The sequence below is a fragment of the Ceratosolen solmsi genome, unplaced genomic scaffold (assembly GCF_000503995.2).
Source record: "Ceratosolen solmsi marchali unplaced genomic scaffold, CerSol_1.0 scaffold14, whole genome shotgun sequence".
Taxonomy (NCBI): Eukaryota; Metazoa; Arthropoda; class Insecta; order Hymenoptera; family Agaonidae; genus Ceratosolen; species Ceratosolen solmsi.
In genome coordinates this window covers 2,761,384-2,786,820 of record NW_011948420.1, presented here as the reverse complement: position 1 = coordinate 2,786,820, position 25,437 = coordinate 2,761,384, and the positions used below count along the sequence as shown (strand labels likewise).

General features: G+C 24.6%; 1 protein-coding gene across 1 annotated transcript in view; it reads right to left on the bottom strand.

The window, feature by feature from the left end:
• The window catches only part of LOC105361145 (hemicentin-1), a 196,240-nt gene that overhangs the window by 51,692 nt on the left and 119,111 nt on the right, over positions 1-25,437 (bottom strand). Inside the window, exons 7-9 of the mRNA XM_011498252.1 lie at positions 23,738-23,901; positions 13,062-13,218; positions 9,962-10,092 (exon numbers count right to left, since the gene is read on the bottom strand). Coding sequence (XP_011496554.1) covers positions 9,962-10,092; positions 13,062-13,218; positions 23,738-23,901 — 452 coding nt within the window. The remainder of the gene's footprint in view (positions 1-9,961; positions 10,093-13,061; positions 13,219-23,737; positions 23,902-25,437) is intronic.

Genomic DNA, 25,437 nt, shown 5'->3' with positions numbered 1-25,437 from the left:
TGACCATTATTAACGGGTGCATTGGAATGGAGGCACTTCGCGTCCCTATCATAAAGCAGTTCTTTAACTGGAGGAGATCGGCGCTCTAAAAACTTGCGCGTACCCTTTGTAAATCCCCATTTTATTTTCGCGGGCTGGAGAAACGCTCAAAATGAACGCAGCAGACGTTTTTATAGCTGGGCTTGCGAATTTGCAAAATTACATTTAAGGACACGAGGAGGATGTTGAAATGACGCCCACCCATAATTCTTTCACACGTCCTTTCAGTATATATCTTAATAAGATGGCGGCCGTGTAATCGCAACGCATGGCGCTATACAATATAAGCGGACTTTTCTTCATTTCGTTGGAGCGTGAAGTTTTCCAGGCAGCTACTTTGCATACAGAACAAGGAGCTGACTTAAGATTTACAAATTTGCATACCGAAGTCTTGTTTCATTTACTTTTATTTTTTAAGTATTTTAAGCGTGTTTTATCTTTTATCTTAAGCGTGTTAGACCGGAAATTAAATTTTTTAGATATTTCTGATTTAATTAATTTCTTAACAATTATTTTTGTATTTTATTATATTTAAACTTTCTATAAAATATATCTTAAACACTATCATTACTTTTACTTTTTAAATGAAATGTATTAGGCAATTGATGGTATGTTTATATGTGACTTTTGTTTTACTTAATTTATATTTAATATATCTTAATTTATATTTGACGTACAATATTAAGATGATCGAGTGTTTATAGCAAGAACAATACTATTATATTCTAGTTATATGGTTATATATGTAGGTATATCAAATATATATATTTGATTTATTTAAATATTAAATAATTATATAACATTAATTAAGTATAAAATATATAAAATATAAAAATATAAAAATATAAACTTATAAAAAATTTATAAAAAGGTATGGAAATTTATGAACATATAATAGAAATTAATTTGAGAATTAAAGAAGCTTTATTATTTTTAATTGAATAAAATTCAATTAATTCATATGCACGAATATATTTGATAGAGGATATATTTTTATGAATTATTTCGTTAGTATAAGAACAAATTTTTAAATCGAATTTAAGCTTGAAAAGATTGAAAACCTCTATTGTTTAGCAATGTTCATCCCTGTATTATGCTTTTCATTTTTGCACATTTCAAGGTAGCGATCGTACATTACATCTTCGCTGACATACATGAAAGTATTGATTTCATCATGCGAACATAAGTACCGATTTACTAAGATATTACTAATTAGTAATTTTACTTCTGTATCTTACTTAATAAAGATATCTTTAATTTTAAAAGATCTTATCTATTTTTCTGTTTTTATTTCTATACGTTTCTTTTTCAGACATTTTCTTTTGATTCTTTATCATACTATATAGCGAATTGACGTAAAAAGAATTACAATAATTACGTATTTGAAGTAAATTAACATTTTTACAGACTGAAATCAATTTTGTATCATAAGACCACTTATTCTGGATTCTCTTTTTCTATTATTGCTTAACTTGCTATTTTTATCTTTTTACGAATATCTCATTTTTTTATTCTTTATAAGAATTTATACTTTATTCATTTGTTCCTCATTATTTCTACTGTGATTGGTCAAACTATCAAATTGAATACTATGTTATTTTTTAGCAACCATAGAATTCAATAAGTTATTCATTTATATAGAAATGAAAGAAGAAAGATAAATTATCTCTACGAATATTATTTATATTGACGTAGAAGTATATACGATTGCATAATCAAACTTACGTTTTTGAATGTACATTTATTTAAATAATCAATTTATGATTATTCTATTAGAAAAAATACAGTTCCACTATGTTATGTAAAGTTAAGGAGAAATTTTATGCTACCATATCTCAGAATAAACACATAAAAGTATCAGTAACAAAACTAAAAGAGTTTTTACTTAAATATTTATGATCATATTTTTTCGAACTTTAAAAATAAGTATTTATGATGTATTAGGTTCAAAATGAATATAACATGAGAATGAGTTAAAAGATTTATAAAATGTGGAATGTTTCAAAACATTATATTATTATATTCTATCTAATGAATATGTTAATCCCATTAGTAAACGAATTATATACTACATAGGAATATATATGGTTGAAAAATAATTATTAAAATAAGATTTTTTTTATTTTTTAAAGATGTGAGTAAGTTCAAAGATATCAATTGTATGATAACTCAATAATGTATGCAAACATTAATATAATTTTAAAATTGAGTTAAATCTTAAAAGTAAGCGTTTCTTAAAAATGATTTTTTATAAAATCCTGTTTACTTCAAAATTTAGACTTCGAAATTATATACACAAAAGAATCCATTGTATTTGGAGAAAAGTGTTCAAAAATGTTTTCATCTATAGAGAGATCTGATAAGTTTCTATTATTTGAATCAACAAAAATTTGGTACTTCTTGAAGTTTCACTTTTTCCGATCTATCAGTTATTTTCTTACGAGAGAACTACTCCACTTTTCAGAGTTTAAGCAACCATTGCTAATTTAACCTGTGAGCTTTTGAGTAAACGTAAAGATAATGTATACGACAACTGTTAATAAGATAAAGAATCGTCATGAATAATATTGCTGAATATATATGAATTACACAAAAAATGAATTTCTTGTAAATTTTAACAAGTAATTTCTCTATTTGCGCATTTTATTATAAAATTTGCTAATTATATAGATATTGATTAACTTTATCTTGCTTTCTATAAACATATATGTACATACATTATTGGTATAAGTATCTATATTATTATGCATATTATAAATATATCTATATTATTAAAGATATTATAGTTTGAAAATAAAAAATGTTAATGTTTTAAATAAATATTTTGTTAAATTTTACTTTAATATTTATGTAAACATAAAAATAAACAAAGATTTTTTCATTTATAAGTCAATATTTATTATTAAAGTTTATTAAAATTTAATTATTTATACTATTAATGATATTTGATTAAAGATTATAGCTAAAATTAGTATCATGCAAATATCAGTATAAATGGAATACTATAAATATTCATGGCACACATAAGCATGCACGTCATATACTTTCGTATGTAGAAAGAGTTAATATTTTCTAGAATATTAATACTTTAATAATTAATATTAATACATGTTCTAATAATAATAGATTAATTTAAAGTTAATACAATATTTTTGTTTATATTTAGTATAGATTGTATAATACATGTACATAAAATACAGTTTATTTAAAATTAATATTATGAAAAATCAAATTTTTCATTCATCTTTTGATTCTAAAATTAATTATATATTTTATAAAATATTTTATATATTAAAAATGGAATAATGATGCAATTTATTATACATTATATCACAAAGAAATACTTAGTGAATTTTTTATTAACTTGTGAATTATACAGAAAAATTGAGAAATTGATTCAAATAAAAATTCGATATTTTAGGATTCTAATGGTAATATTTCAATGATAATTAATTGTGTAATGATTTAATCCTGTATTGACTTTTAAATTGTCTGAAACTTTTTAGAATAATTTATAATCAAATTTTTAATGTAATTTTCGGCCGAAAATGATTTGAATTAATTAGCACAAAAATAATTGCATGAATACAAAATTATGATTTTCCATGATTTTTAATATATTTGAGAATTTAATTGTAGTTTATCAGGTAAAATAATATTTATTCGAGTTTAAAATATGTCTAATATAATTTAATTCATTAGTTACGATTTGTTGATATTATTTTATTAAATATAATGCTATATTCTATTTCAAAGATTAAATGTATATAAGGTTAAAAACATTCATATATTTACAAGTTAGTAACATTTTCAATAAGCCGTTAAATATAGCCTGTAGTAATAAATATGTTGTTGTTGGTTATCTCGATCGTGATTTCTTCCACTCATTTATGAAATTGAAGAAATAAGCGGAGTTACTTTTAAAATAATGAAGAGTATATCTTCTTAAGAAAAGTAATCCACTTTGTAGAAATAATAAAAGCTTGAGAACCTTTTGAAATTCGGTTTAGAAAAAGTATAGATGAAGGAATAGACGAAAGTCATTCAATGATTTGCTCGTTATTGAACGAGTTACATACAGAATTATACGATTGTCTAAGAAAATGCACCAGACAAAGGAAGGATAATTTAATCACGCATGCTCTATTATAGACGCTTTTATTATATATATATATATATATATATCTGCCTTATTTTTTCTCTTCTTAATTCCTTTTCTTTTTGTTAATGTCGTGACTCGCCACTCTCTCATGTTCGTCAGAAGGGTTAGCGAAATCTTAACTCCTTCGATCTTCTTTTCTCATTATTTCAGAAGCTTCGGCTCCCATTTACCCCATTCTAACTTGCCTTTTCCTTGTATTTTTATCTTCGTCGTTCTTTACGATCTTCACGTAGACACTTATTGCTGGGCGACTATGAATACGATAACGCTCGCGACGATTTTTTAAGGTCTCTTTGAGATTTTCGAATACGATTATTTCCCTCGTTCTTTGAGCGGAGACTTTTTCCTTACACTATTGTATGCCCTCTGTTCTCGGGGACTCGTCTTCGAATGTCGGTATACGATCGCTGGTAGGCACCCGCGCTGTGATTGTAATTATTGGTATATCATCTCATATAAATACGAGACTTAACAAGCTTATGGGAAAGCGACATTTTCTCTGATTTTAACGGAGCAGAGGGGCTCCGGGACTCGGGATCATTGTAAAGCCCTGCGTACGATGTTGGCGGTGTTATGCACGAAAGGACGATGCTTATCGAATCGCCTGCGATTATGGGAATCTAGACGTGAGAAGTGCCCATTAAAATCGAAAATGGCTTCTTATGGTCGAATACACTATGTGTCATTCAACTAAAAGATTTTTCATTCTCATGCTCTTTTCCTTATGGAACTTTGAATTTTCTATCTGACATCACATTTTCTCATGTTTCTCATCACTTTAGTTATTGACTAAGTTTATTGAAGTTACACAGTTATCATATTAATTCTATTACATCCAAGATATATTATTATACTATAATTTTAATTAGTCTGCTTGACTTAAATTTTTGGTATTAAATGAAACAAAGTGAATTGTATTAATACAAAATAATTTCAGACATCTATTGTACAAAAATCGTTAATAAAATTGTATCAATTTGGAAAATTATATAATAATAATTTAAGTAGGTTATTAAAGATATCAGTATCACTTAAAACTTAATGCAATTCCTCCGTTTTAAATTAATATTAACCTTGACTTGTTAATTCTGTATTTTATAAATCTTATTTCAAGTAATTTAGACTGTGTCTTGATATTTCTAAAAGTAAATTGTAACGTTACTAAAATGTATAGTGTCTAATGATTTTCATTGTATCATATGATTTTATTTGAATATATTAAATTGCTGTTTTTGTCAGGATGTAGTATAAAATTAAATTTAAAAAATTTCCATATACTAGAAATCGATAAATATATATTAGAATAATAAATTGCGCTGTTTATTCAAATTTTACTTGAGACTTTTTTATATTCATAAAACTTTGTATAAAACCATTTTCTTTTAATATATATTTGATCGATATATATTAACTCATACCCAAATAATAAATTCTTTACAAAAAATGCAAATAAAAAATTTTTTCATATAAATCTTACTTCATACATAAATCAGTAACCGAATACTAATGAAAAAATAAACTAAAACACTATTATGTAATAAAACTTTTACAGAAAAATATATAGCACATAAATCTCGATTAAATAGGGAATCAATAATTTTTTGTTCAATAATATGCTTAAAAATTATTTTATTATACTCAGATTTAGGATAATTTTTTAGAACTTATAAAACATCAGTATTATTAAAAATTCATCTATTGAAACTGTATTATGTAAATTAAATTATTGATTCATACTTATTCCATAATGTTATTTTTTAATTAGTTTATCATAGTCACATATTTATTGCAATTATTTTGTTTAATTATTAAATCATAAGTTATAATTACATGGGGTTTTACAATTGCTATTAAATAGATAACTTGAAGTGAATGTAATATCGCCTAAAATAATGCAAATTAATGGAATCTAAAATCTATATAATAATAATAATTAGAAATGAACAAAAATTAAGCCAGAAAACATACTAAATTTTTGTAATTAAGATCATGTACAAATACTTATATAAAATATGATATTATAGAAAAGAATAAAATATGATATTCTTTTAATTTTTCAAACATTTAATATATTAAATACGTTTAAGATTATCAATGAAGTATAATTTATTCATTAGTATCGAAAGTAATAATACTAGTAATAAAAAAACAGTGAAATATTTTCGAGTAGTAGAATTTCAGGTATTTGAATTTGTGTTAAATAAATAATTTAATGTATATTAATAGATAACTATAAATATCAAATAAGAATGTATTTTTTCATTTTTCTTTAAATAACAATCTTTATAAATACTTAATACATAAAACTTTTCCATTATAATATAACTTTTTCTAGTTTATTCTATAATGTGAACACTTTACTTTAAAACTATTATTTTTAAGTTGTAATAGTATGTATTAACTATTTTTACATACTAGAGTCCCATAAAATTCCTTAAAGGTTATCAAACAAATTATTGATCTTAAGCTTTTTCCCCAAATATATTGCCAAGGATTAGAAAAAACTAAATCTGAATATGTAATAAAATATAAGATTTGATCAGATAAGTATTTGAATGGTTTATCATTATCTAATTGTCAAAGTTTTTAAATTTCAATATTATTTTTGCAACAATATTCTAGTAACGTAAAATAATCTTTTAAAAGTCAGCAAACTGAAAATTTTAATAAAGATCTACATACTGAACAATGTAATGCGGTCTGTGTTAAAAGACGAAAGAAAAGAGAAATATGAAGGAGCAAGAATCTCATACTCCTTTGCGTATTAATAAGAAGCTTGAGAAATCGGCTAAACAGGATAGAACAGTAGGCGTTAGTAGCGCCAATGTCACTACATACGTCGGATATTTTCAGGGATGAGTTATGTGCTTGCAAGAGGTTGAGATTCAGTGAAGACACGAAAGAGTGCCGTTGAGATGCAGTGATACTGAGCTTCAACAGACGCTTCGAGTGAAATAAAGATAGATGCATACTTTTCTATAGAGTGTAGAAGAAAAGCAAAGAATGTGACTTGTTTCTGAATAGATAGGAAGCTGAAGTTATGGTGGATGGTTACTTTTCTAAATTCATTTTTTACTCATTCTCCAACTTTCTCTTTTACTTTCTTTTACTCACCAATAGAACCACTGAGACTTAAACCAAGTAACGGAGGAAAAGAATGAAGTCAAATTGTATTTTTGAGATACAATTTCATTACAAATATCTACTTTCTAGTAGCCTTTTGTATCTACCATTGCTTTTCTGTCGTTGCTTTCTTAGAATTTTTCTAATTTCCACTATTATCGTATCATCTTGACAGTATAATTTGCCACTCTCATAAACTAATATCCTTTTCATATTTTTACTTATGTATTTAGGCTTATTTTGGAATTTTATTTGTTTAAAATTTATACTTAAATGCATTTTGAACGTGCTGTCTCTCATAATGCAAGTTTACGAATAAGAAAACTGTCAGCCGTATGAAATTGCTGTAAAACTTAACAAACATATATTTTGTTAACAAAAAAAAATATATTGGGATGTTATATATATATCAATATAAAATAATAGCTGAGTATATATATTTCAATATTTTAATATATAATATTGTATATTTATTTCTTTGACCTCTATTAAGTATTTGTATGTAAATCAAGAAATACTTGATTTTGCAATTTCTTTCGTAATTGCTTTAACAATATTACTTTAATATGATATTTGTTTTTAACTTCATTCATACAACTCAATTAATATATGAATATATTATATTTAATGCAATGTAAAATAAATCTATATATAAAGAAATCAATGAATCTATGTGTTATAAATTAATATTCTTAATTCTTTTTTGAAGTTAAGTTTTGTTTTTATATATGACGTAATAATATCTAAGTAGTCGTTTAGGAAATCACTGAATTTTATTAGTAAGTCTTTTGTAATTTATTAAAAATATATTAAATATCGCCAATGAATTACTGGAAATATATATTGATTTTTAAAACTTGTGTAAACGAAGCCTTTTATTTTTAGTGTAAGTAATTCTAATCGAGCCCTATATAGCAATAATGGAGTTAATATATAACATAAATGAAAAACATATTCATATTGTGTTGAATATATATAATATTTATTAATACCTAATTTTACCTCAAATGTCCATATATATTAAAAATATTTGGATTTTTAAGGATATCGATTAATATAAGTAACAGATATGATCATTTTTATAAAATTTTTGAATTATATCCATTGTCTGGTTAAACACATAATAATTACAGGTAAAAATATTTTTATTCTATTATTTCTTAAAGTATTTTACAATTTCAGAGAATATAGTTTATTTAAAAATAATAGAATATTTTCTAATTAGATTATTGATAAATAAATTAAGTATATTCCATAAATTATACTTCATATTTATTATGTCATAACCATTCGATAACTTTGATATATCATGCAAATGGAATAAATGGGTAATACATTATACAAGATCAAATTTAGCATTTATAATTAATTTGTTATAGTTTTTAAAGATACAGATGATAAAGAAGCTCTGTTTTATACATCTATTTTTATTTAGTCAGATGTATAAAATTAATTTTAGATAAAAATATTTATTTATTAAAAGATACAAAGTATCGAATAAAAGGCAATCATTTCTTTTGAATGATTAATTGATTTGTCCTACGTTTATAAATTGTTATTTTTAATAATATTTTCATTTCAATTACATTTAAGAACAATTATTAAATATTTATCATTACATAATTAATGAATATAATGAAGAGATAGGAAACTTTTATGATTCTGGGCACTTATTCTGATATGTAGTGTGATACTGCAAGAAGTTTATACCTATATATTATGGAAATAGAGAATTCGAATGTTATAGGATACCTCTAATAAATGTATCATATTTTTTGAGAAATTAATTTTAGTAGTCGTAATCTTAATATAAGTTTGTTCAGAAATAATATGTCATAAGATCATAGAAACTTTTTCATAAATGATATTACCGTACTGGTATTTTTAACTCTACAAAAACTTTTTTACATTCTTCGTATGCGTAACGTAAATTAGAATTTTAATGTTCATTAAATAAGCACTTGTAAATAGTTTCCATATGCTTTTGTATTTTCTATTTTTCACTATAGTGATACATGTTGAAATATGAGCACCAAGATAATCATTGTTTCAACGGGACTTTCATATAAATTGAGATTCCGCAGTTGCAAATAGGTTATGCATTAACACGAGTAAATTTATAATTGTTCTGTTTCATTACTTAATATATTTATTTATTCAAAGCACGCTTGATAATAACTAATATTTAACCGAAAGATAAGATAATACAGAATTACCTTTTATTAAAAGTATTCTACTTAAGAAGATGAAATTTTGTACATGTTACTAACATTGAAGGTTATAATAATATTTGTTATTTAAAATGAAAAAAAAATTAAATTATCGAGTAATGATATGGACATTTCATTGAAAATTGTATATAATAATTAATAATTTTATAAAATTTATACGACTGACTATTTCTCTATATATTCCTGTTGTATTTATATTATTTATAAATAATCGTAGAAAAAATTACCTTTTTAGTGTTAGTTATCTAAAAAATTTTTAACTTAAAATCATGTTATATATTTATATTGATACAAAACAAATTGTTAATTAATGTTATTTGTAAAATATTTTAGGAGATCATAAATACAATGAATTTTTTTAATTTTAAGCTTGATTTCAAAATTAAATTATAACTTCTATACTTACATTATGAATCCATGTCAATTTCGACCATGGTGGATTTGCTTTTATTTGACATTCAAAATAAACATCATCGCCTTCCTTGATATCTTCTGCACTTAATGTTGATCCAAGTCGTAATGATACGATCGGTGCATCTGTATAAAGATCAAACATATACATTATAATTGAAATTATTATTATAAATAATAATAGGGTATATTTAATGTTAAAAATTGAATAAGTTTTTGAATTTTAAATTATACTTAATAGTTTTAAGTTTTAGTGTTTAATGTCGTTATTTTAAAAATAAATTTCCTTAATAAGGTAAACAAATTGCTTATTAAATTAAAAATACCAATTACTTATAATTCAATTTAAATTATATAATTTCATTCTATTGAAATTAAGCGAATGTTTAACAAAATTTTAGTTTCACTTCTCTGTACATCATGTAAGCATAATACAAATATGACAAAAGGACATGAAAGCTAAGGTAAAACTATTGCATATTATATCAAATACATTTTTATTTAGACATTCTCAAATAATATATAAATTAGTAATATAATATTATACTTTTTGGTACATAATAAATAATATTTATATAAATAATTTTGAAAATATATGAAAATTTTCATTCATAATAATACAAGTACCAATGCCAGATTTTATTGGAATCCATTAAATAATAGAGTTCAAAAAATTAATACTTGAAATATTTTGTTAATATTATTAAGTTATATTATAAGTAGATATTTTTTAATTAATGCAACTTAAATCTAATGAGTCGAGAAGAAGTAAGGTTTCTAAATACTTCTAAGATTTCTCTTATAAGATACATTGTAAAATTTGTCCTTCATTCAAGTAGATTCGATAAAACGATAATTTTGCTAAATTATCGTTAATTAATTGAAAATTGTTACTGATATTCATTTTTTTATAATAGTTGAATTAACAAAAGAATATCAAATAATTTTAAAGAAATATTTGGAATAATTTTATTATAAATTAAAATTTTTAGGTCAACCACAAAATTACCTTTTTTTAAATTCTGCGAATAATTTACTCAAGCTATAATTATGTACTTCTGTGTTGTTATAAACATCTGGCATTAAAAAAAAAAGCAATAATTGGCACTGTTAATATGAATGCTCATTATGATGTCATACATAAGTTGATAACAATATAGAGAAAAAGCAACAAAAGGGCAGGATCGAAGTCACCTTTCATTTTCCTCTATTGCAGTATGTACATATATCGAAGGCCATAACTTTTCGTGTGCACTGGCATGCCAGACGTAAAGTTTACGAGGTCGGATGAATATAGCGTTGCGATAAATTTCTTTGGTCAATAAATGTGAGCGCACATATCATAGACGGTCATAGCGACACGCACCAGGACAATGCTTTAAATTTGGCAGGGGAGGTAATCTCTCTCTCTCCCTCTCTCTTTCTCTTTCTCTCTCTCTCTCCCTCTCTCTTTCTCTTTCTCTCTCTCTCTCCCTCTCTCTTTCTCTTTCTCTCTCTCTCTCCCTCTCTCTTTCTCTTTCTCTCTCTCTCTCCCTCTCCCCCCCCCCCCCCCTCTATCCCTCTTTCTCTCTCTAACTCTGTCTTTTTTTTTATATTCGTTCATATATTTTTTGTAAAATATACGTTTGTTTTTTTAGTTCTATTCAATAATGGAGAAAACACTAAGGCTACATAAATACAAACTATAGGTAATATGTAGGGGAACGAGAGAAGATAAGTTTGCAGATAGAAGGAAGAAAACAAAAATGGAGCTAGTCTGATATTGCCTCCTATATAGAATAATCAAATATTTTTTAAGATATATGTGTAATATAATGGAATATATGTAGATGAAAAAATGCATATATTCCAGCACGCTGTTGAAAATCCTAGCAAGAAAAAGCAGTAGATTTGGAATAAAATTTCCATCGGTATAGATTTTTGATTATAAAAACTACAAAAATTTTATATTTATTCAAAAATCCATTGATTTTCAAGAAATTTATATTACCGTCCTGCGAATATATATTTATGATATATTTTTAATTATTTCAATTCAATCAAAGAATAGTTTTTAGTTAAATGTTTATTTTATTTTTATACTATATTTATTTATGAATATATAAAATGTTTAAAGCAATAAAAAGATGTTAATTATATTCATTTGTAAAAAAAATAATAATTATATAAGATTTTCTTTTATTGATTTTTTGAGAAATGATATACAAATTTTTAAAATCCATTGCTCATGTAAGTTCGAGAATTTTTAATATAATTAGGATAGTATAAGTAGTACATTTATTGTTTGCATAGAAGAATATAAATGGGATAATTTAAAAATCGTAGAATAAAATCATCGATGAATGCCAAATTTTTATCTAAAAATGACTTTCATTATTCCATTACTTTTAAAAGATGATTATGTTATCACTTTCATGACATATATTTAAAATATAATTAAAAACCAGTTCGAAAAAATGTTTATAATAGAGTAATTTTGTTTCATAATTTTCTTATATAATTTGCATTAAATATAACATAATTGAAATACATACTATTTAAAAAATGATATATACAAATAATTTTCCAATTAATGTTATTTCAATTATATAATTTGTCTTATTTCTAGACAATTATTTCACTTTTTAATAACACAAAATTTGCAGTTAAAATTACGGTCTGAAAAATATGAATTTGAATGGGCAATGTAGATGGAAAATGATGATGCAATTATTTGTAAAAATAAATAAGAATGGGACAAGTAAATGGAAGATTGGCTAGATATGCGTGGTAGTGCTGACTCCAAATACGAATTTTCTCTTTGCTAAGGTAAATTCAGACTACTTGGTTCGAGTCGACGCCTTTCGCTTCTTTTCATCCTTTTTACGACAGATCTTTTACTCCGTTTTTTATGAAGAATAAGAATCGTCAGCCAATCGCGAGCGGCTCGTTCAGACTCGTTTTCAGACGTACGTGAGTCAACCATAAAAAAACGATGACGTCTCACCTTAGGCGTGTGAAGGACAGAATAGCAAGGCGGACGAGTGGAAAGAAAGAGAGAAATCACCTCTGGTGGTGTAGGAGGAGCTGGAAAAGGAGAATGTGAAATTACTTACATACAACGTCGATCCGCCAAGATGTCTCTAGAAAAAGTCCGGTCACGTTTGGATTTTCCGCCCTGCAAGTCACCGATTTTCCGTCGTCGTCTACTCCTGGCACGAACTCCACCCTACTGATCGTGCAATTTTCTGTGTTGATCGTGCCCTTCTCTTCCTGTAAATAGAAACACAACTATATAAACACGAATATAAATATGGAGAGATGGATATGTGTACGCGCTTTTATGAGAGGCGAATTCGAGGTGTTTGCGTTTGCATATACATATAGCAATAGCTTTCACTGTACAGCTATGTACATTTATATACATATATGAATATTTTATTTATATATGTAATAATATATGTTTGAATAGGTATTTGTATACAATTTTTTGGTATTTGTCATATTGCTTGTGCAGATCAACAAATTCATTCAAAAACCAACAAATAGACTAACAAATAAATTCAAGAATGTGTTAACTTCCTTTTGTCACTTGCTATTTGATCAAGAATAATCACATGCATCTAAACAGATATATGTACATGCAGAAATATTTTTGAAAAAATTTTACTTTATAAATGAATGCTGTATTAGTATCATACATTAGAATGCGCCTATAGTACGTTAAAATATGAATTATGATTATATTTTTAAATCTTATGATAAATAAAATACCTATGAATATAATTAAGCCAATTAAATTTTATTCTATAATTGAATTAAAACAATGATTCTGTTTAGTCTATAAATTGTAGGAGGTAACGCTACATTTTTATTTGAAATTTTATGCTCTAGTGAAGTGTAATTAAATTAACAAATTATTTTATAGTACTATTAGTGGATCTTGTTAAATATTTTTAATAGATAAGTTTGTATATAAAGGTATATATTTTATCATATATATATTATAAATTAACTAGTGTTAATATTACATCCTCTCGATAATAAATTATAATAAACATTTAATATGAGAGTTTGTGTTATATAATATCCGCAATAGCATATTCAAATTACAAGTATGTTCTTTAATTTATTTTGAATATCTTGGAATCAGTTTTTTTTAACAATATATACTAAAAATTCAGTATTTCGTAAACTCAAACACATTAAATTTGTTACAATTTTAAAACTGATTTCATAATGTTCATTTTCAACAGATATTTGAACAAACTTTGAACTTGAACAAACGAATTATGAACCTTATTTAGTTACATTTATTTGTTCATCTAAATGATATTTAGCTATCTAACATTAAGCATTACTCGTAATATTATTAATATCAATGTAGTTTGTTAATTTAAATTAATTAATTCACTCCTTAAGCTTCATAAATCACTTGACATAATTTGCTTATTGGTATAAATTCTCAGACTCTTTGCTTCAAGTATATGAGCGAAAAAGTTCTAATTTTATTAATAGGGAAAACGAAGCAATAGTCTTTAAACAGATAATGTATAATATTCGAATATCGTAATTCATCTATTTTATTTTCCCTATTTACATTCCTATTTACATTCCCAATCATTGTTTTCAACAATTTTTTAACCCTAGGACGTTCATAGATGTCCAAACGTAGAAGCGAATTCAAATAGGCGACGTTGTGAATTATAATCGTTCACTGTTGAAATTTGAGATTAAAAACAGATTGTCAATCTGTGACCGCATACGTGTGTATACATGTGAGAATAAGTGCTCGGATATAATTTATATATTTCTTCGTAAGTACAAGCTGGAAATAACTTTTCGTTTCCTTCTGATTCTGCTTAAGATTTAACGATTATAGTCCCTTACTCGCGCATCTTTAACTAAGAGCATCCAAATAATTTATTTAAAAATAAGTTTTGAGTGCGAAATGATTAGTATTGGCTTTAGCATATGAATTACAAACTCATCTATTGTTACGAGTAATTGTATACAAGTTCGTTTGCCTATTTTAATTAATTATGTAATTTTGTATATATTACTTGTATATTTTCATTCTTTATTTTTTACTTTATAAGGGATCATGATTCAAAAATTTAGTAAAAACAATTGCCAAGGCCAAGGGTATGAAATAGAGAAATAAGACACATTTTTCCATGAACATATTTCGTTTAGTTATAGAATGCTTCATTATAATTATGATATTTTTTAATACTGCAATTCATTCATTCTTAAATTTCAGATGAAATTATTATAAAGTATTTTATATAATTATTACATTAGTTGTCGAGTTTGAAAAGTACTTCACTTAATTTAGCGTTTATTTAAATAATAACATTTGTTATCATCTTTCATAAAAAATAAATAACAAATAGTTATTATTATGTCTACGCCCTATACATAATATAATATAATTATGAAGAACATTCGTAAATATTTTTGGAACGTATTTCAATTGCAATTATTTAAATATTTTCAGTTATATCTTATTAGTTGCAATGTATTCATAGATGATAAAATATTGGTTAAATAAAAGCAAATTGTATATTATACATATAATATAATAATTTAAAAAATAATACTATTTAGTTTAGATTATGATGTTTATAGTATTTAAAAAACATACGATTATGTATACTAGCAACGGCGTTTTAATAAGAATTCCATAATTAACCGTAATAATATTATTTACAAGAGAAAAACGCATCTTCTATTCTGTATAAATTTCTGTAAAAATTTCTGTATAAATTTTGCAATGTAAATATTAAAATACCTCAATTTTTTTATAATAAGTAATAAATTATATTAATGATATTTTTATTTTGTTTCTATCAAAAAAAGAATTAGTTCTTATAAATTATGAAATAAAACCACAAAAATAAATAAATTAAGTAATCATAGACGATATTTTATTTGACAATTATTAACATAATTTCTAAAAAAATTATTGATGTAATTTCTAAAAAGACAATGACACTCTTTTACTTTATTTTAATTTCTAGAGTAATAGATATGAAGAGTAAGCATAATTTTATCATTTTAAAAGCTATACTTTATTAATGTGATATAATGTAATTACATTAGATTAAATAAAAAATAAACTTATATAAATGCACAAAATGAAGTATTAAGGAAAAATAAGGTACAGATTTTTAATAATTACATGCGCATACTTGTTAATAGATTTCTATTTTCATACGAAATATAATTGTGAATCACCTATGGTTTATATAGAATGGTGTATTAGTATTTCCATTACTTCCAATTTAATTAAAATTAAAATTTCAATGTAATAAGTAATTTATAAACGAACATTTTTTTAATAATATATATAAATGTTAAATTAAATAATTAGTTTCTTAATTACAGAATTTTTAAAACATTATATATTATTTATCAATTTGATAGAGAATTTGTTTATTTGTTAAGAGAAGTCTTATTATTTCATAGAAAATAATAAGTTTCGTTTTATGTATGATTTTAGTTTTGAATACGATATAAGTTTCTAACGAATGTGTTACCATTTCTTAAATTTTTAAAAAATATAAAAATTATATTAAAGTTATTGAAAGATTTTTAATTTTTACGAAATTGATGTTTAAAATGAAAGAGATGAAAAACTTGTAAGAAATGCTCGAAAAAAAGTATACGATCAAGATAATTAGGATGCTAATCGATTAACGCGAACTGACATCCATTACTTATAACTTTGATTTTATGAATATTTTAGTCGTTCGTATATATTTAGTTTTAAAATAATTAAAACTAAATTGAATTAAATCTATATTGAAAAAAATACCAAAAATTTGAAATTGCAAATTTTTTATATTTTCTAGTATTCGTTTAAGTTGTATTTTATTATTACCTTATGATTGAGTAAAGTTAGTAAAAAATGTAAAGATCAGCAAATATTCCTTTTCTAGAAATTATCCAGGACACAGATTTATATGTTTGAGCCTACGAAGTTTGAGAAACGGTCAAAGCAAACAGTCGAGTAGACCGCAAAATTAATGTGACTTTTTAATTTATTGTTCCCGTTCTCGATTAATTCTATTTTAACATTGGGGTGTAGAGGGTATATTTATTATAAAACTGGAATATGTGCGGGAATGGCGTGATTTAAGAGAGATGTTGGAGAATAATTTGTTTTTAAATTAATTTGATTGGTGTGTATCATGATCTTTTGACTTTTGGCCAGAGTATTTTATCTTTATATATTCTTGTGTGAATATTATATTATGATTTTATTTATATGCAAAACTTATAAAACAATGCATAATAAATTTCGTTGTTTAATTATCTAAGCAATTAAGATTAAAAATTTAAAAAATGAATTTTAATTTTGGAGTAAAATGTCAGTATTTCTATATATAATAAAAAATTTCTACTCGAATTTATATGATATTTATTTTATTTTATTAAATTCAAAATTAATTATAATTATAAACAATCAATTATATTCAATCGTGATTATAGTTTTCATTTGTGAAAGATGATTCAATGTTTAAATTAAAAAAATTATTCATTTTATTGGTATAGAAAAATGTTATAGTATATTCAAAAGTATAGAAAAAATACATTTTGTGATTAAAATAGTTGATAAATATATACAAAAATACTAGTTAATTTTTTTTTATAAATTGTAAAATCATTCTTCTAAAATTGTAATCTTAATAATTTTAAAAAGGGACAATACCTGCAATTTAATTTAAATTAAATGTAATTATTACATATGTATATATTTTTGTACATAACCTACAATAAAATTCAGTCACCTGACCATTTTGTATACTATATAAATTGAGAGTAAATAAAATAAGATACATATTTAAAAATTTGCACAATTTTTTATGCCACTTAACTATTTTTTAAATATACATATATCCAACTCTAGTAATATACATTTAAATAGTTTATTCCATACATTAAAAATACAAGAACATTGATTATTAATAGTAATGATTTTTGCTATGTTTCATTAATCAAATAGATATAAAAATATTAAAAGTTATTTAAATATTCAATTTTTAATTTAATAAAGTCAAAATTACACGTGAAAATAATTCAATTTGTAATGAATATTCTTAATTATATTATATCGATAAAATACTAAATGATATAATTTTTTTCATATTACCGATACACATAAATTATCTGAACAATGTGCACTATAATAGAAATTGTACTTACGAATATATTGAGTGGAATACGAAATGAAATAGAGCATTGAACTATTCTAATAGAGATCAATAAAATTGTATAAAAGACTTTTCACAACAACAACGAAGAATAGGGATAAATATTGTACTAATTATCATTCGTTATTAATTGGCTGATGATAATGGAGGAACATACTGGTTTGGGTAGAGAGAAAAGCCAATAAATTATATCCGGTATAAACATTCAGTGGATGGCTATAACACCTACGCCTTGTTCACATTGGTTAAAGAATAGTGGATCAGCTAGGATAGTGGTTCTCAAATTACTACCGTATGGATTTATTAAATATTAGCACCAAATCGTTTTTAACATTTATTTATTCATTCTTTAGATAACATCGCTATGAAATTGCGATTCATTTTTTCGTCAAATTTAATATATTTCAACAACTAATCATATTGCCACTAAAAATTCAATAATAAAACTTGAAATAACGCAATATACATTTTTTATTTCCTATTACAGATTAAATAATAATTAAAATTATTAATATAAATAAAAACACGTAGACAAAAGTTTGTCACTAAAGTCAACTTAATATACGTATTTATGTCCATATTATTATTGACTTATACATTTTGTGTGAATGATAATTTTAAAGGATAATAAATAAGAAATTAAGAAAATACCAAACATCAATAAGTGGAGAATCGACTAAACAGAAAAATAAGGAACCAGGTACAGTATTTAAGACTTCTTCGGTTCTTCAATGATTCTAGTGTCTCCTGTGATAGCTAAAAATCGTTGGTTCATTGACCAAGTCTGGCACGTATCCTAATCTGTGGGCTTTCGTTTTCTCGAGACGAAAAACAGCTTATCCTCAAGTTGAAAATTCTACATTAGTCGTAAGAAGAAAAGGTAATGACAATTAAAAATCCTATACAGTAATAGAACTAAATTATTGTTATTCATTCAATTGCTTAATTTGGTAACTTTTGAAAAAATGATAGATTAGAATATGTTAAAAGAAGAAATCAAATAATAAAGTAAAACAAAAATTTTTAAAAGGAAAAAACCAGTAAGGACTAGAGGAAAATATAAAATAGATACAAGGATATAAAAATAAATAGAGTTAAAAAAGATAGATAGAAAAAATAAATGACGAAATGACAAAAAGGAGATGGTAATGTAAGAGTTTGATTTTGAAGTATCGTTGCAAGCATTCGAATAATTATTTTTCGAAGTTTAACAAATTAATTTTGTGCTTTGTCAAGCTTTATGCAGATTATACGAAAGTTGGAACTATGCTTAATGGGTCAATTCAATGATACATGGAAGTCTTTACTAATAAGACAAACGAATCAGTAATATTGTTTGACGTTAACATTTTTATCTTTTATGGTATTAACAAGGATGTGGAATAAACTGGATTTTTATATACGGCACTTTAATAGTATGTTTCCGATATATTAACTGTAAATTATATAGCTATTGCTTATATTATTTTTTGTAACATAGTATTTATATTAGAGTGAGTCTGTGCGTGCGTGCGCGCGCGCGCGCGCGTCTGTGTGTGTGTGTTTATGGTATATAGCTATTAAAACTATGTATATAAAATAATGTAAATTATTAATGGACTAATATTTTTATAAAAAGCGTAATGAACTAAATAGTTTAAAATATAAATATGCTTTATAGTACAGTAAAATAGTTTAGATTAACGTTATATAATTGATTGAAAATTTCGTTGTAATAATGTTATAGTACAACTGATATGTATGCAAATAATTAGATGCAATCTTAGTTAATTTTATATATAATATATAGTATTGAAATATTGAATTACATAAAATATAGTTTTTAATTTTATATTCTTTCTAAATAATATTCATTTGCATTTATCACGCTCGTCGTTGAAACTTAAATTAATCCAGGCATTCTATTTCATATCTTTATTGGTGCGTATTATATTTTCGTATATTCGAAACTATATAATTTGTCTAATTCTATACCCGCATTTGAATCTACGCCATTTTTCCTGCCTTGTACATAATTATACATGAATTTATATACATGGAAATAATTAAGACAATGTTAAAATACTTTATAAGTAAAAATAAGTCTAAAATGTCCTTAGTATTTACAAATAATTTTTCTATATATAGAACTTATTGATAATCTATATTCTCGAAAACACGTACCTTCCATTACTTCATATATTGCGGTACACATTCGCGTACATATATATATATATATATATATGTAATATATATGTATAATGCTGTCGCATTATCACCACAGTTTATGCGCACGTAATGCCAAATATTCCCAAAGGAATTGATATCAAGAAATGGTTTTCATAAAACCTGTCAACCTAACAATTTAAATAGAGTTTTTTAAGAGCTATTAGAAGGGCAATGTATAATATATTTAACCATTTTTTATTATAAATATGAGAGAATGAAAAATTCTGCACATATCAATTTATGTTATTAAATTAAGTTTTTAACTTTTGACAATAGTATATCTTTAATATAGAATATAATGTAACATTTCCCAAACATCAAATTTAATATAATTAATTTATTATTCATTTCTATAGTATTTTTGAATTGTAATTAGTATTTATATTTGTATATAATTTTTTACATATTATCAAAAAGATTTAATTTAGAAAATTAATTTTGTCGTTATTTTATTTTTATAAAATCTCTTTTACAAGTTCAGTAATAAATATAGCTCATTTAAAAAGAATGAACTAATTTAGGTTAGCGTCATCCGACGTTTTTGAGTTTTACTTTAATGAGAAATAAAATTAAAAGCATTATATCAACTTATACCTAGAATTTTCTTAAGTCGGAATGGGTAATTACTAAAGACTGATGAAATTATCTGCAGTAGACAGATTCTTCCTGCGATTTTGTCTTTAATATTAAATGTTTATTATAATATTGCTGGATTCTCCTTCCTTTTTTTCATTTGAAGTCATTTCAATAAGTAGTTTCATCTTTTTTCTTATTATTGAATAATTTTCCATTATTTTGTCATTATCAAACTATTTAATATTTTTATTCTTCAAACTATAATATAAAATTTTTCAAATTTTATATTTTCATATCTAGGCTAATACATTAATTTTTCTTTGCTACTCTCTCTCTCTCTCTCTCTCTCTCTCTCCCTTTTGCTTTCTCTCGCCCCTCTCTTCCACTATATTTGTATGCTCTATTATAAAATAATGCTGTTTTACCTCCTACGTTACTAGTTTTTTTTTGTAATTTCTTGGTTTCTTCCTGATTTTTCTCATTTTTTTCTTTTTTGCTAGGATCTCACTTTCGTGAGAGAAATGGAGAAGCTCAAGATGGTTATCGATTTCTTAATGCGTTTTAGCCCTCTCGCAAGTATTCGATCGAATTTTTTCTTTTGAACAGTTGAAAGCAGTAATTTACACACCAAGTTGGTTATATTAGTCGATTAGTTGTTGTTTTTTTTATATAATTTAATATTCAAAGCACATAATGTAGAAAGAAAAGCAAGAATAGAAGTTAGAAAATAAAAATGTTAATATATACGGTAAATCAGAGTAAAAAAATGAAATGGTCTAAATATACTATACTATAAAATAATATACAAGATCAAGTATTTAAAAAAAAAAAGAGTAAGAATATAGTCAAGTATTACAATAACAATCGATGTTTAATATAATATGCAAATATTCTGAGAGATAAAATTTAATATATTTTGACATTTATTGGATAATACATAAGTCAGTATTAATTTGTATATAAACAAATATATCATTTCAAAATGATGATTAAGTTTCCTTTTTCTGAAAAAATTTTTTTGTTATTTGTATCAATTGTATATTTATAAATTGGTGGTGAATGGAATAATATTTCAGTATAATCTAAAAAATTTTCAGTTTTAAAAAGATGACGTGTAAGACCATTTGGAGCAACACAATAATTATACATCGTTAATAAAAAAAACAGGATCACTTATCGGGACTCTCAGTCACGGTGCCATGGGAGCGCTTTCTTTTCTTTCTATCTGTTTGCCTGTCCATCTATTTATTTCTTCTTATTTCTCTTTTTTCTTCCTCCCTCCCTTTCTCTCTCTCTCTCTCTCTCTCGCTCCTAATATTTTAATTTTAAGGAGAAATATCACAAATACATTATTATTTCAGCATTAAAAAAAAGAAAAACACTCTAATTAATTTTAATCTCTAATTCAATTCCTGATATGATTGTTTCGTAGTTATATATCAAAAAATATCTTTTTTCCGAAGAATAAGCATTTTAAAATAATACATGCCCTCTTCAATGTAGATGACAAATAGAGGATTAAGATGAAGTTTGCCTTCCCAAAATATAAAATTCTAAATAATTAAAATTTAGGTTAAAATACTCTTCATTTTAGTTTAATTATAATTACTGTATCAGATGAAAGTATAAATATGAATATCATTGTATCAAATTCAAGTTGGGTATCAGATATATCTGAATAAACTCATTCAAATTAAATTTTAATTTTAACATCTTTTATAGATTTCATAACTTGTTTGAATAATAAATGAAATATATAAACTGATTGAAATAACATGTAGTTAAATATAAAAATATTTGTACTAATACTACACTGAAATAAGTTAACAATTTATGATAAAATGAAGCCTAATTTTCTCATTTCTTAATAAAATATATGGTGTTTCTGTATTTTTAAATTTTATCACTTGAGAAACATTTGCTAGTCAAGTATGCTGTTAAATGTGAAATCTATGAGGTAAAGACGAAAACCGTCATAAACTGAAGCACTAATAATTACATAAAAACTACATTGTAAAACAGATTTCATTCTAACTCGGATTGTCAGGAATTTACAATACTTTGTCTTCTTTTTAATGCTAGATGTGTGTGGGATACATTTTATTTTTTCTCGTAATAGATATAAACCGCGTAGCACATTTTTATCTGGTTCATAAATACATAATATATTGCATCTGTCACTGTACTTAAGAATACATAAATGATTACATCCATTGGTAATAATTATTATGAAAAATAACAAATTTCAATATTGGAGGTTTTAAAATACTGTAAAAATATAATTAACAATATATTTATAATTAAAATATTATACTTAAATTAAGAAACATATTCATAATTAATGGGTAAAAATGAAAAATGCATAGGATACCATAACAGTATTGCATTGAATTAAGATATCAGTAATTTTTATATTAATTTTTTTAATTTCTATTTTAATGACTAGAATAAGCCATATATAATATCTACTTAGCTGTAGATTGCGTCTTGTTTTTTTATAAAAATGAATATACATTATTGTCATATATTTTTACGTTATTTATATATCTAATTTGGAATATGAAAAGTATTATTAAGAATATAAAAATAGTATTGTATAATAACATAGTATTATATAAAAATCACAAAATGATATGTAGGAATCGTATGTTCTAAAATTTCTAGTTTACAAAGAATTTTACCGAATTTTCAAAATTATTAAGCATAATAATAGATGATTTTAATATAAACTTTAGAGTTTATAATTTGAAATAATAAAATTAATTTTTTTTTTTATATTTCTATCTTACCTTAGAGTGTTTGAGATGTCTTTTGCCCTTATACCATGTGATTACAGCTGGTGGTCTTGAACCTGTAGATTCACATTCTAGTTCATACCGTTCTCCTGCTTTTAATGATGTAGTTGTACTTCTGTGTCCATTACCTTTTTTTATTGTCACAGTTAGAGGCTTCACTGAAAAATTGATAAGTTATTAATAAAAGATTTAAAAACATATTAATATATTTTGCATCATTATATTTTTATTTTTGTTGTAAATGCTCTGGATCTTCAATAATCATATGAAAGGTCATATTATACCAATTTTTATCTTTTATTTTTAAAATAAAATATTATTAATAGTAAATATTTTATGATATATTTATATTCATAAATCAATTTTAATCATAGGAAACACAAAGATAAATTTGTATAAATGCACATATAGTGTGCAATATAATAGCAAGTCATATGGTTAATAAATGAGTGTTAGTATTTATTCATAAACCGTTATATACACATTCATTACTGCTTACTTATTTTCGTGACTAAGTAGAGTCAGTTCAAATGAAAACATTTTTCAAAATAAATATCATCAAATTTAATACAACATTGCATAATTTTCATATATTCAAAGTAATATAACACGATAGTGAATTTTCATCAATGTTGTTAACATTATTTATAATAATTTGAAATACATTTTAATAGTATTTTAAAAATTATCTTAATAATTATTTAAATAATTGTTAAATTGTTTATTAAATATTGACAAAATTATTAATAGTTTAATATAAATAGTTAGTTAATCGTATTATAACTGTTACAAAAAAATTAATTTATCATCGATCTGACATGATCCAAATTTGAAATGATTTTCGATGTGTAGATGATAAATATATTGGTAATAACATTGTTTGAGAATGAGAGACTCTTCTTTAATGCAACAAAACATCTGGCAAGTAATATCGTGAAAATTGTTTTTAAGACTTCAAAACTTTCCTGCTCATAATTATTTTGCACTAGTGTCATAAAACATCTGGAAAACTCTAGCGAAACGTGCTCATACTCCCAGTGCAGTAGAACTTAATGGGTTTATTGCCGGAAAAACCCCAAAGGAGATTCAGAACGAATATCAGATATGCGTAAAGCATTGAGTACAAAACATTTACTTGATTCACTGCAACCCAAAACCCGTACGTGTGCACTCGACCTTTAAGACAATGCTTGCATTGTTCTTGGCTATGCCACATCTGGTCGATCGCATTGGAACATTGACCATGCCCAAGCGGACCCTTCGTCTAGCCAAGTCTCAGAGAGGGATGAGGCAACCAAGGAGAAGTGACCAATGGAAAAGGCTCGCCACCTTCCGACACTTTCCCGATTAGCAAATTCGGGACTGAGCCCGGAAGAAAGTGGAAATGAAGGCATGCATAATCTATTGTGGGGCCCAAGATCAACACCTGATTGGTTAATTATTAAAGGAAGAATGGATCCCAAGTGGAGCGGGACCAGTGAACCATTTAAGAAGGGACTACGTAATGTACCTTCACTTATTCTTTTCAAACACTTCGCGCACAATTAAAGGATAAGTCATGACTTACTCTCACGGAGGAGGACCGGAGAGATAAATCGTTCAGCTGAGTTTTAATAAGAAGTTCTTTCTACGATTGTGAATTAGTATACAGTTGAATTGATCTCATCAAGACTAGATTGCATAGGACCAGACCA